General features: G+C 41.6%; 1 protein-coding gene across 3 annotated transcripts in view; it reads left to right on the top strand.

Moving 5' to 3' along the window:
- Positions 1-19,164, top strand: part of LRRC6 (leucine rich repeat containing 6) — a 71,221-nt gene that overhangs the window by 29,353 nt on the left and 22,704 nt on the right. For all 3 annotated transcript variants that reach the window (XM_010834767.1, XM_010834766.1, XM_010834768.1), the window contains exons 5-10: positions 2,530-2,756; positions 8,225-8,416; positions 10,105-10,182; positions 13,570-13,635; positions 15,565-15,634; positions 16,427-16,522. In XM_010834767.1, the coding sequence (XP_010833069.1) occupies positions 2,530-2,756; positions 8,225-8,416; positions 10,105-10,182; positions 13,570-13,635; positions 15,565-15,634; positions 16,427-16,522 (729 nt within the window). The remainder of the gene's footprint in view (positions 1-2,529; positions 2,757-8,224; positions 8,417-10,104; positions 10,183-13,569; positions 13,636-15,564; positions 15,635-16,426; positions 16,523-19,164) is intronic.

Here is a 19,164-nt window from a genome sequence, read left to right as displayed (position 1 = left end):
GCCTTTTTTTTTTTTTTTTTTTACACTATTGCTTTTTATTAACTCACTCCCTATGTTAATTCTCAAGCTCTCATATACTTTGGAATACTTAGACAGGTTTTGTGTTCACTGCCCCCCTGTCCCCGCCGTCCCCCTGCCCAAGTACCCCATTTGGTGGGTCTGATGGGCACCCAAGAGTTTGCATTCAGAACAGGCTCTCAGGTGACTCTGATGCCACCGGTCCAGGGACCTCATTCAAGAACTGCTACTAGGTGTGTGAATTTCTTCTGCCGCATCTCCCCATATCTGATAATTTTGCAAACCAGGAAACAACACAGTTTCTACAGAAATCCTACACCCGAGAACATTTAAGTAATAGTATTAATGTTTATGTGTTATAACTCCAAGAGCTCCTGACCTGCATGTGTTGGTCTGAAACCTCTCGACTTCTCCGGTGAAGTGTGGAACTGGCCTCTGTATGCAGAGGGCAAGGAGAGGCTGGAGAAAGGGGCAGCCTCTCCGGAGACAGACTGGCAGGTGGTGGGTCTAATAAGCAAGGAAGCTTCCTTACCAAGCTTGTTCTGGGCAACAAGATGAGTAGGGCTCTGCACCTGCCAGCTAGACTCTCACAGGTTTGTAGAGAGGCCTTCACTGGGTTCAGTCCAGAGAGTCTCAACAGAACCTTCCGCTCTCAAGGCTGCACCCCTGGAACAGCTCCTAGTGTGGGAACGATGGGCAGAGCATACCTTGCAGGACAGGGGAGGGTGAGGAGCCTGTGATCGTCCAGGTCCAGCTCGCAGGCCAGCAGTCGCATCCTCTCGGTGACCCACGCCTCCAGCAGTGGGAGCAGCATTTTGCCTCTGCAGAGAACTTGTGGAGACCCTGGCTTTCTCCCAGGCCTTGTCGTCCATCCTCAGAGGACATTTGTGTTTAGACTGCTATCTTTCTGTGTAGGCAAAATTGCTGGATTAATAGAATGCATTTTTTTTCCCTAATGTAAAATGCCTTTGATTAAAAGAATAAGCAACTCAGATAATTGAATCTAGAACATATATTTAGAATGAGTGATACAGTAGCTCAGACATCGTCCAGGCCAGTTATCATTGTACAAGCACTTCCTGAAAAAATGAACTGATGAGAAGCAGAATTTTAGAGACAGGGATGCTATGCGCCCTCTCCCAGGAAGGGTGTGGGGCCATTCCAGCTGGGCCTGGTCAGCCCCGCAGTGTCAGGCTAGGAGTGTGTGAGCCACCAGACAGGAGCCTGAATCATGGGTCAGGGCTGTTCCAGGGGCTTGGCACACAGCATCTCTGATGCTCCTGGACCCTTGCAGGGAGGTGATTAGAAGCATCCTGAGATGAGGAAGCCTGGCCTTGGAAAGCTGGGGCTCCTTGTTTAAGGGGACACACCTGACAAGTGGCCTCAGTGGGATTTGAGCCTAAGCGCCCACCATTCTACAATAGCCACACTCCCTGCTTCTCTCTGGGTTAATGTACAGGTCTCAGGTCAAGTCTTTCTTCCCAGAAAGACTGTGTGATTCAGCTGCTGCAACAGGCAACAGCCTCTCTTTGGAAACTGGTACTCATAAATGTGTTTACTAGTATTTAAAAATAGGCTGATAAACTTCAGAATCTTTTTTTTTTTAATTGAGGGAAAATTGCTTTTCCCCCAATTAAAAACACAACAATGTTGTGTTCCTTTCTGCCCTACAACACCGTGAATCAGTCATAATCAGGCATATCCCCACCCCCGTGGGCCTCCCTGCCCCATCCCTTCCCACCCCTCTAGGTCATCACGGAGCACTGAGCTGAGTGCCCTGTGCTGTCTGCAGCTCCCCACTGGCTGTCTGTATACACCATGGTGTATATATTTCAATGCTACCCTCTCAGTCCATCCCACCCTTGCCTTCCCCCAGCGTGTCCACAAGTACATTCTGTACATCTGTGTCTCCATTCCTTCACTGCAAATAGATTCATCAGTACATACCATTTCGTTGAAAGCTTGTTACCTACTTTGACAAGAGTTGTCCTAACAGATGTCGTATTTCCTAGGGCTATGATGACAAAGTTCTACAAACAGGGTAGCTTGAACATCAGGAATTTATCTCATTGTTCTGAAGGCTACAGTTGTAGATCAAGATGTGGGTTGGTTCCTTGCCCATTTGCATTAGAGCTCAGTTTTGTGTAATATACAAGGCCCCTTCTCATAGAGAGCATTTGGGACTTCACCTGAGATATTGAAATTCTTAACACAATGAGCAGTTATAAAATTAATATATTTTGAGAGCTTGTCATTAATAATCAGTTTCCACAGAAGACCTACTTATTGTTATTACCAGTAAAGATGCTTTGTAAACTGTATTAATTGTGTGAAGTAAAACACCGATTATATTTCCCACTAATTACTTTGCTTTCAATTCCGTATCACTAAGGTGTATTATTTATTATTTCTAGTCTTGCAAGTAAAGTCCTCTTGGGGCTGATTCAAATTGCAACCTTGGGATAAATGCACTGTGTTGGCTGGTTTTTGTTGTTGTTGTTGTTGTTCCAGTGGTTGGATGGTAAAGAAATTGAGCGGTCAGAAAGGATTCAGGCATTACAGAACCTCCCAGTAGTTGAACAACGAATCAGAGAGCAGGAGAAAGCTTACTGTCTTAAGCGAGCCAAGGACAAGGAAGAGGCTCAGAGGAAACTGGAGGAGGAGGAAAACAAAGGCGAGATGGGCAGAAGTCACACAGGCTCTGGCGGACACTGGCACGCGGACCTCAGTGCTACCCTGTGGGTAAATGGAGTGTACCTTCTGGTTAACTCACGTTAAAAGCAAAACTTAGGTTAAAAAGTTCTCTTCTCAAGGTGTTTACAGTACCACTTAGAGTCCAGTGATTGATTTGAAGAATAAATTATGATGTGAATTCTGGGGAAGACCATGTATGATCATCTTATTGATTATGACCATTCGGTGAGGTTTTCTTCCCTTGAGGCGGGGTGGAGGGGGAGCCTTTATAAACTAGCAGCTTTAATTCTCATCTAAAATTATCCTCAGACAAATCTCTCTGAAAGATGCACAGGAAAGCTGAATTAGCAGGTGTACTTTGATTTATAAAGTAGGAATATTTTAGAAAAGTTAAATGCAAATCATGTTATTATAAATTGAGCAATTTTGATCGCAAAAGATGTTCTGTTTTGTGAATTATATAATGAATGCATTTTTAATGTGATTAATATGCCCCTAATTGGTCGTTTTTACAAACATTAATTTTTCATGCTTGCTTATTTTAAGGGAATTGCAACTGTACTCAGTTGATTTGATTCCATACAATGAAATCTTTCAATATTTTGATAACAGAACCTCTTAAACTTGGGAAAATAATAATTATAATGTATTTCAGATATACATAAACGTTAAACAGATAAACAGGCAGCTACAGCTATTGTGTGCACCACATCCACACTTATTAAATGTTAATAGTTGGCATGTTTGCCTTTTTTTTTTAATAAATAGAATATCGATAGAGAAGCTCCTTCAGTGTTTCTCCCCCATCCCTCTCCTCCTTTCATCCTGTGGCATCCACCATTCTAAAGTCAGTACTTTAGTAGTGTTTGGTGTAATGTCGATCCCACTGTATTGTCATATATTTACCCACATAATTATGTAGAACTTAATACTGCTTAACCAGGAGTAGTTTTATGTTTTGGTTTTTTTTTTTTTAGCATGAATGATATCTTTCTACAGCTTTGCTTTTCATTCAGTATTATGTTTTTGCTCTTTACACATATGAAGACACATAAGACATTCATTCTAGCTGTGGAATAAAATTCCATCCACTGAATAAATCACAATTTATCCCAGAGCGGGCATTCAAAATATTTGACAGTGAATAATTCTTTGGCCCTGACAGATCAGAATAAGCACCAGCTCCAGCAATCTGTGGCCCTAGTTTGAGAACATGGGAAGGAAGGAGGAAGAGAAGGAGGAAGGGAGTGAGGCAGGAGGAGGGTCAGCTGAAGATCAGCCCGATGCAGCCATTCCTCCTTGGGTGGCTGTGTAAGTGGTTTTCCATTTCTCATTTTTTTCACACAATGGTGCACACGTCTCCTTGTGCAAGTACGGAAGTTTCTGTAGTGTATATTCAGCAGTGACATCGCTGCATATTAATTGTAAACATCTTTTCAGCTTTATCGGAGAAGGCAATGGCACCCCACTCCAGTACTCTTGCCTGGAAAATCCCATGGATGGAGGAGCCTGATGGGCTTCAGTCCATGGGGTTGCTAAGAGTTGGACACAACTGAGCGACTTCACTTTCACTTTCACTTTCATGCATTGGAGAAGGAAATGGCAACCTGCTCCAGTGTTCTTGCCTGGAGAATCCCAGGGATGGCAGAGCCTAGTGGGCTGCTGTCTATGGGGTCGCACAGAGTTGGACACGACTGAAGCGACTTAGAAGCAGCAGCAGCAGTTTCAACTTTATATGCATTGCCCAATTGTTTTTTAAAGTGTACTAATTTAAACTCATATATCAGCAGTATTGGAGAGTTCCTAATCTTTTGTCAATAGTAGATAATGTGGTTTTTAAAACATTGGCCAATCACATTGGTTGTTAAATAGCATCTCATATTTTAATTTTCATTTCTAGAAGTAAGAGTGAGTTTCAGTATCTTAAATGTCTTCTTATATGGTTATTAGCTATTTAGATTTCTTCTGTTCAGGACTCCCACCTATCTTAAATAAGTTGTAAGGTTTTTTCTTACTAATTTATAGCTCTTTTATATTCTAGATGCAAATTCTTTAGTGGTTATGAGGTTTGCAAATACCTTCTTGCAATCTGTGACTTGTCTTTAATTTTGATAAGTGCTTTTGTTTTCTAGAATTTAGACATATTAATGTAGCTAAACCTATTTTATACATTTTGATCTTATTTATGAAATTTTTCAATACCCCAATGTCATATCTATCTATCCGGGGTTAACTTTTGACAACAGTGTGGGGTAGGGTGCTAGTCATTTCCCGCACAGGATTGTCATGGGCATAGAATTCAGCCCATGTATTACAGTGCCATTCTTTTCCTGGATTATATTCCCTGCTCTTATGAGTTATGGGCCAATTTCTAGACTCTCTAGATTCTTCCATGGGAGTACTCCCACATGGTTTGAATTTCTATAAATCTTGATTTTTGCTAGGAGATATTCTTCTGTTTCAAAATCATCTTGATACTTCCCATCTCTTTTTTACTCTTTTGTGAGAATTTTAGAGTCAGGCTTTCAAACTCCACCCAAATCCCTAGTGTAATTTTGATTGAAATTGCATTGAGTTTATACATTCATAAGCGGAAAGTTGACACCTTCAGGACATTGATTCTTTCCTTGCTGAACTTTGGGATAGCTCTGTTTATTTAGACCTTCGTAGTCCTTCAGTAAGTTTTTATAATTTTCTCTATAAAAACTTTACATTATTTCTTATTAGATTTATTTCTAAGTATCTTGTAGAGTGGGATTTTAAAGATTGATTTGTTATTGGGTCTGTCTGATGTGTATAGAGGCAAATAGCATCAAGAAATCTTGTTGGCGCTAGTGGTAAAGAATCTGCCTACCAATGCAGGAGACTTAAGAGGGACAAGTTCGATCCCTGGGTCAGAGGATCCCCTGGAGAAGGGAACGGCTACCCACTCGAGTATTCCTGCCTGGAGAATCCCGTGGACAGAGGAGCCTGAGGGGCTACAGACCTCAGGGTCGCACAGAGTTGGACACAACTGAAGCAACTTAGCACGCATGCAGTCTTGCTGAACTTTTTAAAAAGATGCAGTAGTTAGTCTGTAGATCATCCTGTATTTTCTATGTAGAAAAACACATTTTTAAAAAATAAATAGTAACTTGAAAAAATTTTCCAATCCTTCTACCTCTGCTTTTTATTTTTCTAATGCTAAGCCTCCAGGAATGGGTGGAATAGCAACAGTAAGAATGGGTATCTGTATCTTGTTCCCGGCTTTCAAAAGAATGTTCCCAATTCATCATCATTAAGTATAGAGATTCCTGGGAGGCTTTTGAAGAGTTGAGTTAGTTTCCTTTTATCCCAAGTTGATGAAAAGCTTTTATCATCATGGATACTAGGTTTTTGCTAAATGCTTTTTCTGTATCTGTTGAGATAAGCATATTTTTCTGTTAATGTGTTGAATTAACATTGATAGATTTTTCAAAATTAAACCGTCCTTGAAGTTCTAGAATAAACTCACCTTGTCCATATTTTATTTTCAGTTTGTTATTGAAATATAGCTGATTGACAATGTTATGTAGTTTTAGGTATACAGCAGAGTGATTCAATAATATGTGTGTGTGTGTGTGTATTCTTTTTCAGATTATTTTCCATTATAGGTTATTACAAGATATTGAATATAGTTCCCTTTGCTACACAGTAGGTCCTTGTCTATCTATTTTATATATAATAGTATGCATCTGTTAATCATGAACTCCTAATTCATCCCCCACCCCACCTTTCCCCTCTGGTTACCATAAGTTTGTTTTCTGTGTCTGTGAGTCTGTTTGCCAAACAAAAATTTGTAATGAGAATGAAACTAGTGATTTCAGTGATGGTTAACTAAAATCTTGTAGAATATTATAGATTCCCTTTTTTTTTTCCCCATACCATAAAGAACCATGGCTATATGACAAAGCACTTATTTTCAGTAATTTGCACGATTTTGTTTATTAAACTGTCTAGTTGCATTTTATAATACATAAGGTGTGTAAGCAGAATTTTACTGTATATTCTGTTTGTACTCTTTAAATTTCATATTTTGGTCTGTCCTTTTAAAAAGCATTTTATTTGAAGGTCAACTAAATGAGAATTTTGTGTTATTTCAGTAACAAGAATAATAACAAAATCTAACATTTAATGAGTCCTTACCATTTGCCGTCCTGGTACTAAAGGCTTCTTGTACTTGTTTTCATTTCATATCATTTTGTAACAGTGCAAATTCTAGGGAGAGGTGAGGGGGGAGAGCCTATACCTGTTGTGTACTGCTCGAATGATATCCTTTTCTCTCTGCTAGAACAGTCTTCTGTCTCTCTGGCGCCTGACACACAGAAAGACATTCAATAAATACTAGCTGAATCCTTGCTGAATAATGTTGACTGTCATGGAATAATTCTTTGATGCCCTATGGAGACATCGTTTACTTCTCTGACAGTCCACAAAACATGAATGGAAAAGAGCATTCCCATACCATTGTTGTTTAGTCACTCAGTTGCATCTGACTCTATGCGACCCCATGGGCTGTAGCCCACCAGGCTCCTCTGTCCATGGGATTTCCCAGGCAAGAATCCTGGGGTGGGTTGCCATTTCTTTCTCCAGGGGGTCTTCCTGACCCAGGGATCAAACCTGTGTCTCCTGCATTAGAAGGCGGATTCTCTACCACTGAGACACCAAGGAAGCCCTTTACTGTATAAAGCTACAAAACCCAAAGTCATCCATGAAAAATGGGGTGGATAGAGGCCGTACCATGGGCAATGTCACATAGCCCACTGAAGAATTTTAGACATAGAGAATCATTAAAGAACCTGGAATGTGCTTAGTTGCTCAGTCGTGTCTGACTCTTTGAGCCAGGTTCCTCTGTCCATGGGATTCTCCAGGCAAGAATACTGGAGTGGGTTGCCATGCCTTCCTTCAAGGGATCTTCCCAACCCAGGGACCCACACTGAAGGCAGATTCTTTACTGTCTGAGGCACCAGGGAAGCCCCTAAAGAACCTGGAAGACATGATCAAATTTTTTAGAAAGATTCCTCTGGGAGCAGTGTGAAGGATGAAATTGAAGGGTGCAAGACTGAAAGATTGATTACCAAGGCCCAGCGGTCCCTGAGTTTGTTTCATCATCAGAACCTCCCATGACATACTGTAAAGCAAGAGTCCTAGGCACCCCTCCAAACTCACTGGATAGACTCTGGTGGGAGCCTGGAGATCCATACTGTGTATGAAGCTCCCCAGATGACTCATATCAGCCCAGTCTATGAACCCTTGAATCTGATTGCTGCAGCATTCCTGGTGGTGGGTAAGGTGGGCCTGTCCCAGTGCTGTGGCACTCATTTCTCCAACTTGGCTCAGATAGGCTTTCTTTCAGACATATTTTGTTATTCAAAGCTAAGAAGATAATGTATTAAAACAAACAAACAAACATATAAGGTGTTTCAGGGGCAGTGTTCAATATGAAACTCAGGTATCCATTACTGGTCTTGATGGGTCCTGTGTTTGTCCCTAGCCCATCTTTTGAAGAGAGTAAAGACTACATCCAGGCACCAGAAATAGAAGAAGGGCAATGCAAGGGAAAGGAATTAGATGACAGAGAAGACGACCTGGAATTCTGGAATAAGCCCTCTTTGTACACTCCTGAATCTAGATTGGAAACTCTGAGACATATGGAAAAACAACGGAGAGACCAAGAAAGATTAAGGTATTCCATTTGTTCCTATCATCAAGAGTGATAGAATATATTTTCATGATTGCACATTGTTTTATCCATCATCTGTGTTAAATCTGTGCTAGCTATCACACACAGACTTTGCTTTTCCTAATTTTAGCTTTTTGTTGACATGTATCTACTAACATTTATTAATATCAGATTACCTTCTTTAGGTTGTTGTGAATAATGGCATTTTAGGTAGAGTTTTGTTTGTATGTCCCTAGCTTTTTAACAACTTTAAACGTGTCAAATATTATGGCCTGGTTTAGAGATACCAGTCTTCCAGGTCATTCTATTCAGGTGCTGTGTCTACCCCATCTAATGAGTTTCTGAGATGTTTGCCCTTAATTGTCCGGGATCATGGAGAACAAGGGCTTCCCTGATAGCTCAGTTGGTAAAGAATCCACCTGCAATGCAGGAGACCTGGGTTTGATCCCTGGGTTGGGAAGATCTCCTGGAGAAGGGAAAGGCTACCCACTCCAGTGTTCTGGCCTGGAGAATTCAACGGACTGCATACAGTCCATGGGGTCACAAGGAGTCAGACATGACTGAGCGACTTTCGCTTCACTGTGGAGAACAATGTAGCTCATGGAAACGTGAACTTAATTGGACCTGGCAACCCAGTTACAATGCAGAAAAATGTGAATAAATGTCTATTACAACATAAAGTTAACTGACACAAAGTCTCTATTAAAAGAACAATAGAAGTCTAAGGCAAAGAATCGCCTGTAGTTCTGTCATTTTAACACATCTGTCCATCTGATCTAAAACTTGTCCGTATATGCCTTTTTAAAGTTTTTATGTATTTTTAGCAAGTGTTTTAAATAAATATAATTTGCATCCTACATTTTCTTTCATGTTATTCCACGAATTTTTCCTCTTTACTCCATTCACCTCCCTCCTGTCTCTACCCTTCATGGTGATGAGAATTAGTTAGCAGGCTTGGGTCCAGCCCACCTCTACAATCATATGAATGATTTCTGCAAATGTGGGATTGGGGATCTTTTTAAAGAATAAAAATGGACTTATATTTTATATGTTTGTTCTCACTAAATCGTCATCAACAGTTTTCTACAACTTTTTAGATGACACTTTAGTAAAGAGTGAACACATTTTTTAATAGATGCACAATATCTCATAGTGTGAACGTACCACAGTCAGTCTAATTATTCCTCCATTGACGGACATTCACAATGGTTCCAGCGTCTTGCCTTTGCAGATGATGCTGTGATAGGCATCCTTTCACATAGATCCTTATGTACTGGTATTTTTATTTCTATAAAATAGGCTCTGTTTGGCATTTTAAAAACTATAATTTTAGCTAAAGTAGAAGCTGTATACACAAATGGAAAATTGACAGTTAGCTGAGTAAATCATGCATAAAATAGACTCATTTAAACATTCATGGCTATTTCATAAAAAGGAGTTTTCTCTCGCATTCAAATGATCTGGCAAATTGTCTTTGTCACATTTTTGCTTTACAGATATGGGTATAATCACACAGAAATCTGGCTCGATTGTCAGCTCGCAGCCATGGACCTCATCACAGTGAATTGATGTATTCACAAATACGCCATTAATTTTTCTGAAACTGTCTCACACATTAATTGCTTTTATATTATCTTTGTGTATTTTTTTTCTCTCCCCTGCCCCTTGTTCCCACCACCCCCAATACTAAGTGAAAAGAAGAAGAAAGTGAAGCCACCCCGGATGTTGGTCACCGAGGACGGGAGAGCCCTGAACGTGAATGAACCCAAGTAAGTGGGATCCAGTGGAGACTTGAAGATGCAAAACATGTGGTATTGGTCATACCATGGCTTCGTGGACATGTTTGCTCAGATATCTGACCACTCTTAATAAACCAGAAGAGCCTAACGAGAATGTCATTTTGTACATATTTAAAAGCAGAGTGTCATTATGTTTTCAAGTACATAATATTACGTTTCATTCTCTCAGCATACAAAAAGTGATCTAGACAGAAGGAAATCTTAGTTATTTCTGTATCCCCTGAAACTTTGGACCGTGTACAACTTTTTCCCCGAAAATTTCAAGTGTCCCATTGTTGTGTTTTTTAATTTTTAAAACTCCGCCATGAACAAGCTAGCTGAGAATCCTGATCACCTGTACACCTACTTTATACTCTGGAACTCATCTGCAGAACTTTCGAGAGTGAAGACAAGAAATTGATAAAAATTCCTCAATGGAGTAGATGAGAGGGAAAAATATTCCAACTAGAAATCCTCGTGTATAATAGTATCTTTTGTTGTTGTTCAGTCGCTAAGTCATGTCCAATTCTTTGTGACCCTGTAGGCTGTAGCCTGCCAGGCTCCTCTGTCCTCCACTGTCTCCCAGAGTTTGCTGAAATTCATGTCCATTGAGTTGGTGATGCTGTCTAACCATCTCATCCTCTGCCGCCCCCTTCAATTTTGCCTTCAATCTTTCTCAGCATTAGGGTCTTTCCTAATGAGTGGGCTCTTCACGTCAGGTGGCCAAAGTATTGGAGAAGCCCGTAGTAGTATCTAGCTATTTAAAAATTAAAACTAGAAAGCAGGCAGAGAAGGCCTTTTGTAGTCAAAATGCAGGTCAACAAGCCTGTGAACTCAATCTTGTTGGCTTCATTTCATTACTCAAAATGTCTGTTTGACCATTTCAAATGGAACCATTTGTTGTGCCATTACCATGATAGAGGTGGTACAGTCCTGATCACTCTTGGGTGTCGTTAACTCATCTTCACAGCAGTTATATGTGATAGGCGATATTTCTTCTTCACAGGTCCAAAACCTGAACTGAGAGGTGAATGACTCACACAAGGTCACATAGCCAATTGGTGGTGTGTCTGACTTGCCTGTGCTTGCCTAATTCTAGTGGTGTCCATGATCAAGTTTGTAATCTCACCCCAACCCCACCACACACCCACAGACACACACACACACACACACACCTTCTTTATATAGCAGGCATGAATACATGATGTTAAGCCCTGGGGATGCAGAAGTGAATATGACAGATTTCTGCCTTCAAGGAACTTAAAAATCTAGTGGGGAAACAGTCCCTCTTCAACCTACAGCAGGGCTTGAAGGAAACCCTCTGGACTCTGTATGCTCCTAGTAAGACCCCAGAAGCTTCTTCGGTCCCATCATTTTTATATTCTGCATTCACGACATTTCTATATTCGGTCACATCTTTTCAAGTCTCAGCCATGTGCTCGATGTAACACATTTGACCAAACTGATCATTCCTTTCCTTCTCGAAGCACTGTCTTCCCCTTGCTCCCGATTCTTTGACCCTCTGACCTTCTCATCATCCTCTGCTTTGCTGGCCTCTGTCTGTCTCGTCTCCTAAACGCTCTGGGGCCAGCTCCTCAGCTGTCTTCTCTTTCCTTATCCGCTCTCTTAAGATCTCACCAAATCCCATGGCTTGAAAGACGTTTTCATTCCTCACAAGCAGACCTGATCTCTTCCCTGAGCTCGGGACTTGTGTATTCAGTTAGCTGTTTGAGATCCTGTGTGGACATAAGTGAGGTGTGGTAGGCTCATCCTGACTAAAGCAGACGTCCTCACTTCCACGCCCACGACCACTTCCCATCAGAGCCTGCGTGCCCGTCGGTGTCCTCTGGCTTGGGAGTGAGCATCCACTGGGTGTCAAGAGCAATACCTCAGATTCATCCTCCATCCTTCTCTCCCTCATGTTATCAGTGAGCCCACGAGCTCTTCCTCCAGAATTACGAGAATCCCACCCCTTCTCGTTCACCCCCTCACCACCTGCATAGTGGACGTCAGCCTCCTCTTCCTGGACAGTTGCAGTAGGTCATTGAGTGCTCTCCATGGTCATTTCTAGGCCACCTACCACCTTTTCTACTCAGCGGAAGAGAGAGGGGGAAAAGAGGGATAGGGCACTCAGTCCCCCTCTTAAGGAAATCTCCTAGAAAGATGAACATTTTCCTTCAGAACTGAAGCATATGATCTCATTCAGCAGCCAGGAAAGCTGGCAAACGTAGTCTTCACCCTGCAGAGCCGTATTTATCACTCAAATCAGGGGTCCTGTTGCCATGGGTAAAGCAGGAGCAGACAGTGGGGAGTGAGTATCAGTGTCTGCTGCAGAAAAAGTGAAAGTCACTCAGTCGTGTCCTACTCTTTGCGACCCCATGGGCTACACAGAAAACCTCTCTGAAATTACTTTCCAAGAGATACGTGAAGGGAGAGTTTAAGTTGGTGGCTGGAAAATGGGGCAATAAGCAATCAAGGCAGATGGGAAAACACCTATAATAAAAGTCCCAGAGATGAGATCAAAAACGCATGGGTGATCTGTGCACCCGAAGGAGTACCCCCCGTCAGGGCTGCTGGAAGTAGTGAGAGTGAGCAGACCCCTGCTGGCAGCAAATCTAGGGCTAGTGGTACATCTTCCCAAACAATTTAGCCTGCATTCTTTAACATCGTTGGGTTATGTACTTTACAGAATACGGCGATAACTGAAATACTTAGAATGAAATTGACCAGGTAATTCTGAACAGTGCATCAGCAGTATGGAAGTTACACCTAGGACTCAACCTCACGGTCCAGCTAAAAGACTTGGGGCTTTGAGATCCTGCCTCCCAGATTCATGTGACCTCTTTCCCGACTATGTCAGCCCTCTTTGAGCCTCTGTTTCTTCTTCTATGAAATGGAGGTGATGGGTCACAGGCAGCATTTCTGGGGAAGTGGAAAGGTCACCGATGAAAGAAGAAAAAAGAAGACAAGACTTTAAAAAAAGGAATCGTGTGCTGGATAATGGCAAGCAAATGCAACATGTGGTCCTCAGGCAATAATTCCGCGTTTCAGTTTGCTTCTAGCAAACACGAATGAAGAGGGGAAAAGAAAACTTTAACCACCAGATGTCTCTGTCTCTGCACCGATGCTGATTTTTTTGTATCTAGTTTAAGATTCTCATATGGAAACCATGTAAACAGAAATACTTTACAAATATGTTGTAGGCTTCTGTTGAAATTGTTAAACTCTCAGACGTTTTATTGACCAGCCACAAAAATAAGTGTGCCGTTGAAGATGAGGATATAGTTACTAGTAAATTTCCTTTTAATATTGGGATGGGGTTATCAAGTATTGCTAAAGACATCCTTTTTTTTCCCCCCTAAATGGATTGTTCCTTAGACTTGACTTCAGTTTGAAAGATGATGAAAAGCGTAACCAGATTGTCTTGGACTTGGCCGTGTATAGGTAAAAACATTTTATCATGTGTTTAAAGGGTGGCATTTCTTTCTGTTTTCCTTCTCAGTCACAGTCTCTTGAGTTCTGAAATGCGAACACCAGCCTCTTTTTCGCATCCTGAGTCCTGGCTGGTTTCACCCACCACACTCTCTTCCTGCCCCTTGTCCCTGCATCCTGACTGCTGCTCTCCCCACCCCAACCCCACCACAGCTGTCCTTGGCTGTGACACTCGCTCCACCAGCCCGTGTCACCTTCCACCCTTCCTTGCTAAAGTCACTTAAAGACACTCAGCCATCTGCCTCAATCCTCGAAGATGCCAGGTTCTGCCTCACTCCCTCTATCCAACTGCTTAATTCGGGATCTACATACATGGTGTTTCTGCTTCTCCAGCCCTTTCAGACCCATTGATACCCCAGGGCTGCCGTCCAGGCGCCTCCCTCTGCCTGTGTTGCTCTCACCCCAGGTCTGACGCCCCAGGGCCTCTGTGCAGGCGCCTCTCTCCCACTGCTTGTGTCCCTGTCACCTTAGGTGTCCTCATGACCTTCTGGCCTCCATTCAGATGTCACTTTATCAAAGAGGCCTCTCTGCGCACCCCGACCATCCAGTCTAGACCAGTACCTGCCTACTCCAGCACTTCATTCCACCTCGCCCTGCTTCTTGATTTCCACCTGACGAACTCTAAATTTCCTTGTAGTTTGAAAACTGTGACGTTGAGGCAGAAGCCTGTGTGTGTTCCTCCCTGTTCATATCTCCAGCACCTAAAGCAGCGCCTGACATCTGTCAGGAGCTCAATAACAGGACTGAATGAATGAATGATTACTGATGATGCAGCTGGTGGACGTTTACACTGTAATAAAGGCGTTTCTCTTTTTGAGCGATTTTGCTACATGCTCTGTCTTATTTAACCTCTCAGTAATCCAGTGACCTGGGAGGGATTGTTATCCTGGAGTTACCCAAGGTGGGTTGGGGAGTGAGTCTTGTCAAAGTAGACACAGTAATTGCAGAAGTCAGAATGTGACCCCTTAGGCCCAGGCCCAACACTGTGTTTTTTAACTGTGATAAAATACACGTAGCAATCTTAGGAAACAGGTGCTATCTGTATCCTCATTTCACAAGTGAGACTACAGAGGCTTAGAAAGGTTAAGGCGTGTGCTCCAAGATAATGGAGCGGGAGGGAAGGGGAGTCAGTCCTCCCGAGTCTGCGTGGTCAGTCTGCGCCCATCACCCTGTATTTGTCCTTCCTGCCTCACTGAATGTTTGTGAGTGTTGAGTCATTGCCATGTTTTCACACATTCACAATCAGTATTTTGACATGTATAAAAATAATCATTTGGCCAAACTTCTCATTTGAATGAGCGGTGTGGAATCTAAACCTTTCCCCTCTTGTGGAGTTGAAAACGATGGCCCCTCAATCCTGGGGTCACCGTCACGGTTGGGGGGGAGGTGGGGTGCTGGGCTTTCTGGGCAGGACACACCTAGTGGGGAGAAGCTGAACCAGCCTTCCAGGATGGTCGTGTAAGGACAGCTGCACAACTGGTGTGGAAATAGAACAGAACTCAGCCCCAAGGAAGCAGGAGCTTAGTGGATTCAGCATCCCTGGCTATTCACATCGGTCTTAGGGGCTTAAAATAAAATATTCATGAAAGAGCATGGCAAGCCATTTTCTGTGAACCTCTGGTATTTCAGGCTGCAGATATTTTGGGGCGAGGGGCAATCAATGCCAAGTGTACTTGTGGGTCTAAAAATGAAATTGCTGATATGTTGGATTTCCTGCGAGATCTGGGGATTAATTTAAGATGGATATTCTAAGACCTGTGTATCATGGAAACTGTGAACTTTCTTCAGTTAAAATGGCCCCATAAGTGCAACTTCGTATTTGCTCTTCTTTAAACTTAATGTCTTTGAAAAATTACAAGCCTTGATTGTTGAATTTTGAAGGTATATGGACACCTCTTTAATCGATGTTGATGTACAGCCAACTTACGTGCGAGTGATGGTCAAGGGAAAGGTAAGTGTGACCCTGTAGGCTGTTACTACTGCAGAACTCAGCCTAAAACCAAACTAACTTGCCTCAAAAAAAATTTTAAGCCATTTTAAAATAGAAAAAGAGAAACTCAGTGCTATTTGCTTTAGACACACGATTTTACAACAGAAGGGGTATTTAGCAGAAACGGTTGCTGACCATGGCGTACCTTGATAAAATTAGTATTTTTAACCTGTATCTATTTAGTTAGAGTTTTCCCAGACGTGATAAGATGGTCTATATGGGTAGCCTGTGCTTGAAATTGTATTTCAATATTATACACATTTAAAATGGTTAATGATTTCATTCATGAAAGTGAAAGTCACTCAGTTGTGTCCAACTCTTTGTGACCTCACGGACTATACAGTCCATGGAATTCTCCAGGCCAGAATACTGAAGTGGGTAGCCTTCCCTACTGTAATTTTATCATTTTTGAAATAGCATGTTTTGCCGATTCTAAGTATTCATGTGAGATAGCCTAAAGACTTTAAAAATGGAAATATGTTGATATTTTATGATAGGATGTTTTATCTATAAGTGCTTTATCAGCCATGTTATCATAATTGGACCAATTATGATTTATGACTGATAATTGTTCTTTAGCCACTCATTAAAATTGGTAAAATAGTTTGTGCCTATGGAGTATAGCCCCATATATTATTTTTTTCTGAGTAAGTCTGATTAGATTTTTGTTAACAATTGGTAAATTTTAAATATGTAACAAAAATGCCTCTTAAAGGAACTCCCTCGTGTAATATGCTTCCTGTCTACTCTCAGCCATTTCAGCTCATCCTCCCTGCAGAAGTCAAACCTGACAGCAGTTTTGCTAAAAGATCTCAGACCACAGGGCACCTGGTCGTCTGCATGCCCAAGGTAGGCAGCACCATTTACATCCATCTCAAGTCTGGGTAAGTTTGTTCCTGAAGGAACCTGACCTACTAGGGCTCCTGATGACTTCTGTTCAAGGTCCTTTTGGCTGAGAGAGCCAGAAAATCTTCTCACTCCAGGTCAGGTAGGAGAACAAAGGTCAGCTGACTCCTCCTGCCAGCAGTTCTTGTCTCCGCAGCCTTCTTCTGCCTCTCAGACTAGAATGAGGATAGAGTTGGGGGGTGTGGATCACAGGGACCACTGAGCATGTCTGTCGCATGGCAATCAGTGCTTTCCTTACAGATAACTTTGGGAGGATATGTATTGGCCTACCTAACATAGGCCTTGGGTCCCTAAAAATTAAAAAAAAAAATGTGATTGAATTCCAAATACTGAGCTTACTGGTTTTGTGACTTTGGGCCGCTTATTAATCTAACGCTGGGCCTCTGTTTCCTAACATTGCTCTTAAGAAAGATAATGACGCTAGGAAGGATTGAAGGCAAAAGGAGAAGGGGGCAGCAGAGGATGAGATGGTTAGATAGCATCACCAACTCAGTGGACATGAATTTGAGCAAACTCTCAGAGACAATGGAAGACAGAGGAGCCTGGCGTGCTGCAGTCCATAGTATCACAAAGAGTCAGACATGACTTAGTGACTGAATAACAACACAGAGAAAGATAATACACATAAAATTCATAACACTGTGAGCACTCAGTGAATACTGATGTCATTATTATTTTTTGTATTATTTTTATGAAACAGACTAGATAGTATTTTAACTAAAACTCTTTTTTGTCTTTTATTTGAGAGAAGTGTTGTATATGTATTTTTTCCAGTTTTTTAATTTGAAGTATACTTGATTTATAATATTGCACTAGTTTCAGGTATACAGCATTGATTCAGGTTTGTTTGTTTTTTGCAAATTACTTTCCATTATAGGTTTTACAAAATGCTGAATATAACTGTGCTTTATAGTAAATCCCTGTTGCTTGTCTATTTTATGGATAGCAGTTTGTATCTGTTAATGATATCCTCCTAATTTGTTCTTCCTCCTCCCTCTTCTGCTAAATGTCTTATAGAGAAAAACATATATATCACTTATGTTTTTCTCTAACATAACATATATTGAGTTATGTTAGACTCATATATAGACTCAACATACAGAGTCTTGAAAAAAATGTAAAGGAATCTATATACAAAACAGGAACAGACTCACAGACATAGAGAACAGAAATACGTGTCCTTTAGATATGGCTGACTTCTGAAGACTGACAGCTTCCCCTCACCTGGCTTTCAGACTCCTTAACCTTGATCTCAGAGCTGAATGTCTGAGACAGAAGCTCTTTAGAAGCCAGAAAAGACTTAACAGGGACACGTGACAACCCTGAAAGAACTTAAGGAAATTAAACTTAAAAAAAATCATTTGTCTGTACAGAAAGTTTGGATTCCTCAATACAGACTCTGTGAATGAGTTAGGATGTTTCATGCTGCAAGCTGCAGGAAACCGCAAACAAAACTTTCACCATAAAGAAGCATTCCTACATCTGGAAGGTAGAGAGGGTTCAGGCAAGGGAAGGTTAAGACCCTTTCTGATGTAGCTTTGTCTTTAAGCCAGCTTCCTTCCTGACCTGAGCACTAGCAGTAACTAAGGTGACTTGATTTCTTGTTCTTACCTTGCATGAATATAGAGAATCAGAGAAAGACACAGAGAAAGGCCCTCTCCTATCACCATGGAATAAAAACTCCTCTTCACTGATTTGGTCAATTTAGCTGAAGAGTCCAACAAATCTTGATGAGCTTGACTATGGACAGTGGAACATCTCTGGTCAAAGAGATGGTCATCCTTTCTTCATTCCTATTATTATATGTTTGGTTACTATTATCTCATGCCATGGGCTTCCCTGGTGGCTCAGTGGTAAAGAATCCGCCTGGCAATGTAGGAGACACGAATTCGATCCCTGGGTCGGGAAGATCCCCTGGAGAAGAAAATGGCAACCCACTCCAGTATTCTTGCTTGGGAAACCCCATGGACAGAGGAGCCTGGCAGGCTATAGTCCATGGGGTCACAAAAGAGTTGGACACTACTTAGCTGCCAGACAACAAAGACAGTCTTATGCCTTGAGCTGAGGGTGGGGTCAGCTTTGCCCCAGTCACTCAGGTTTCAAAGCGGGAAGAGAGGTTCTTTTGAGGAAGAAAAGGGACCCGGGGGGCACAGAGATTATAAACTTGATTAACCAATAAGGTTTCTATAATGATTTACTAATCCTTCATTATCCCAAAGCCAGTTTTGTAACAGATTGATTCTGAGTAATCAATTATGTATTTTTACTCTGAGGCCATAAGACAGCAAATACAATTTGTTGTCAAGCAATAAGACAACAAACACGACTATAAGAATCTCATTGTCCTTGTTGACAACAACAAATGAAGGAAACGCTTCTGTGCTGATTAGAATATCCTATAGGGAAATCTAAGAGATAACTCAATTACTTTGGTGTTTCAACAGAGACATTTGAATGACACTGTGATCAGCACTGTTCTTTCTTTCTTGTTTTTTTTTTTTTTTTTGGACATTTCCATTGTGAGAAGCCACAGATTAAAAGGTAATCGCTGGTTTCCTAAAAGAAAATCAAGATGTGCAATTTGT

This window comes from Bison bison, unplaced genomic scaffold (assembly GCF_000754665.1).
Source record: "Bison bison bison isolate TAMUID 2011002044 unplaced genomic scaffold, Bison_UMD1.0 scf7180017864036, whole genome shotgun sequence".
In the NCBI taxonomy this organism is placed as follows: Eukaryota; Metazoa; Chordata; class Mammalia; order Artiodactyla; family Bovidae; genus Bison; species Bison bison.
This window is presented reverse-complemented; position numbering and strand designations above follow the sequence as displayed.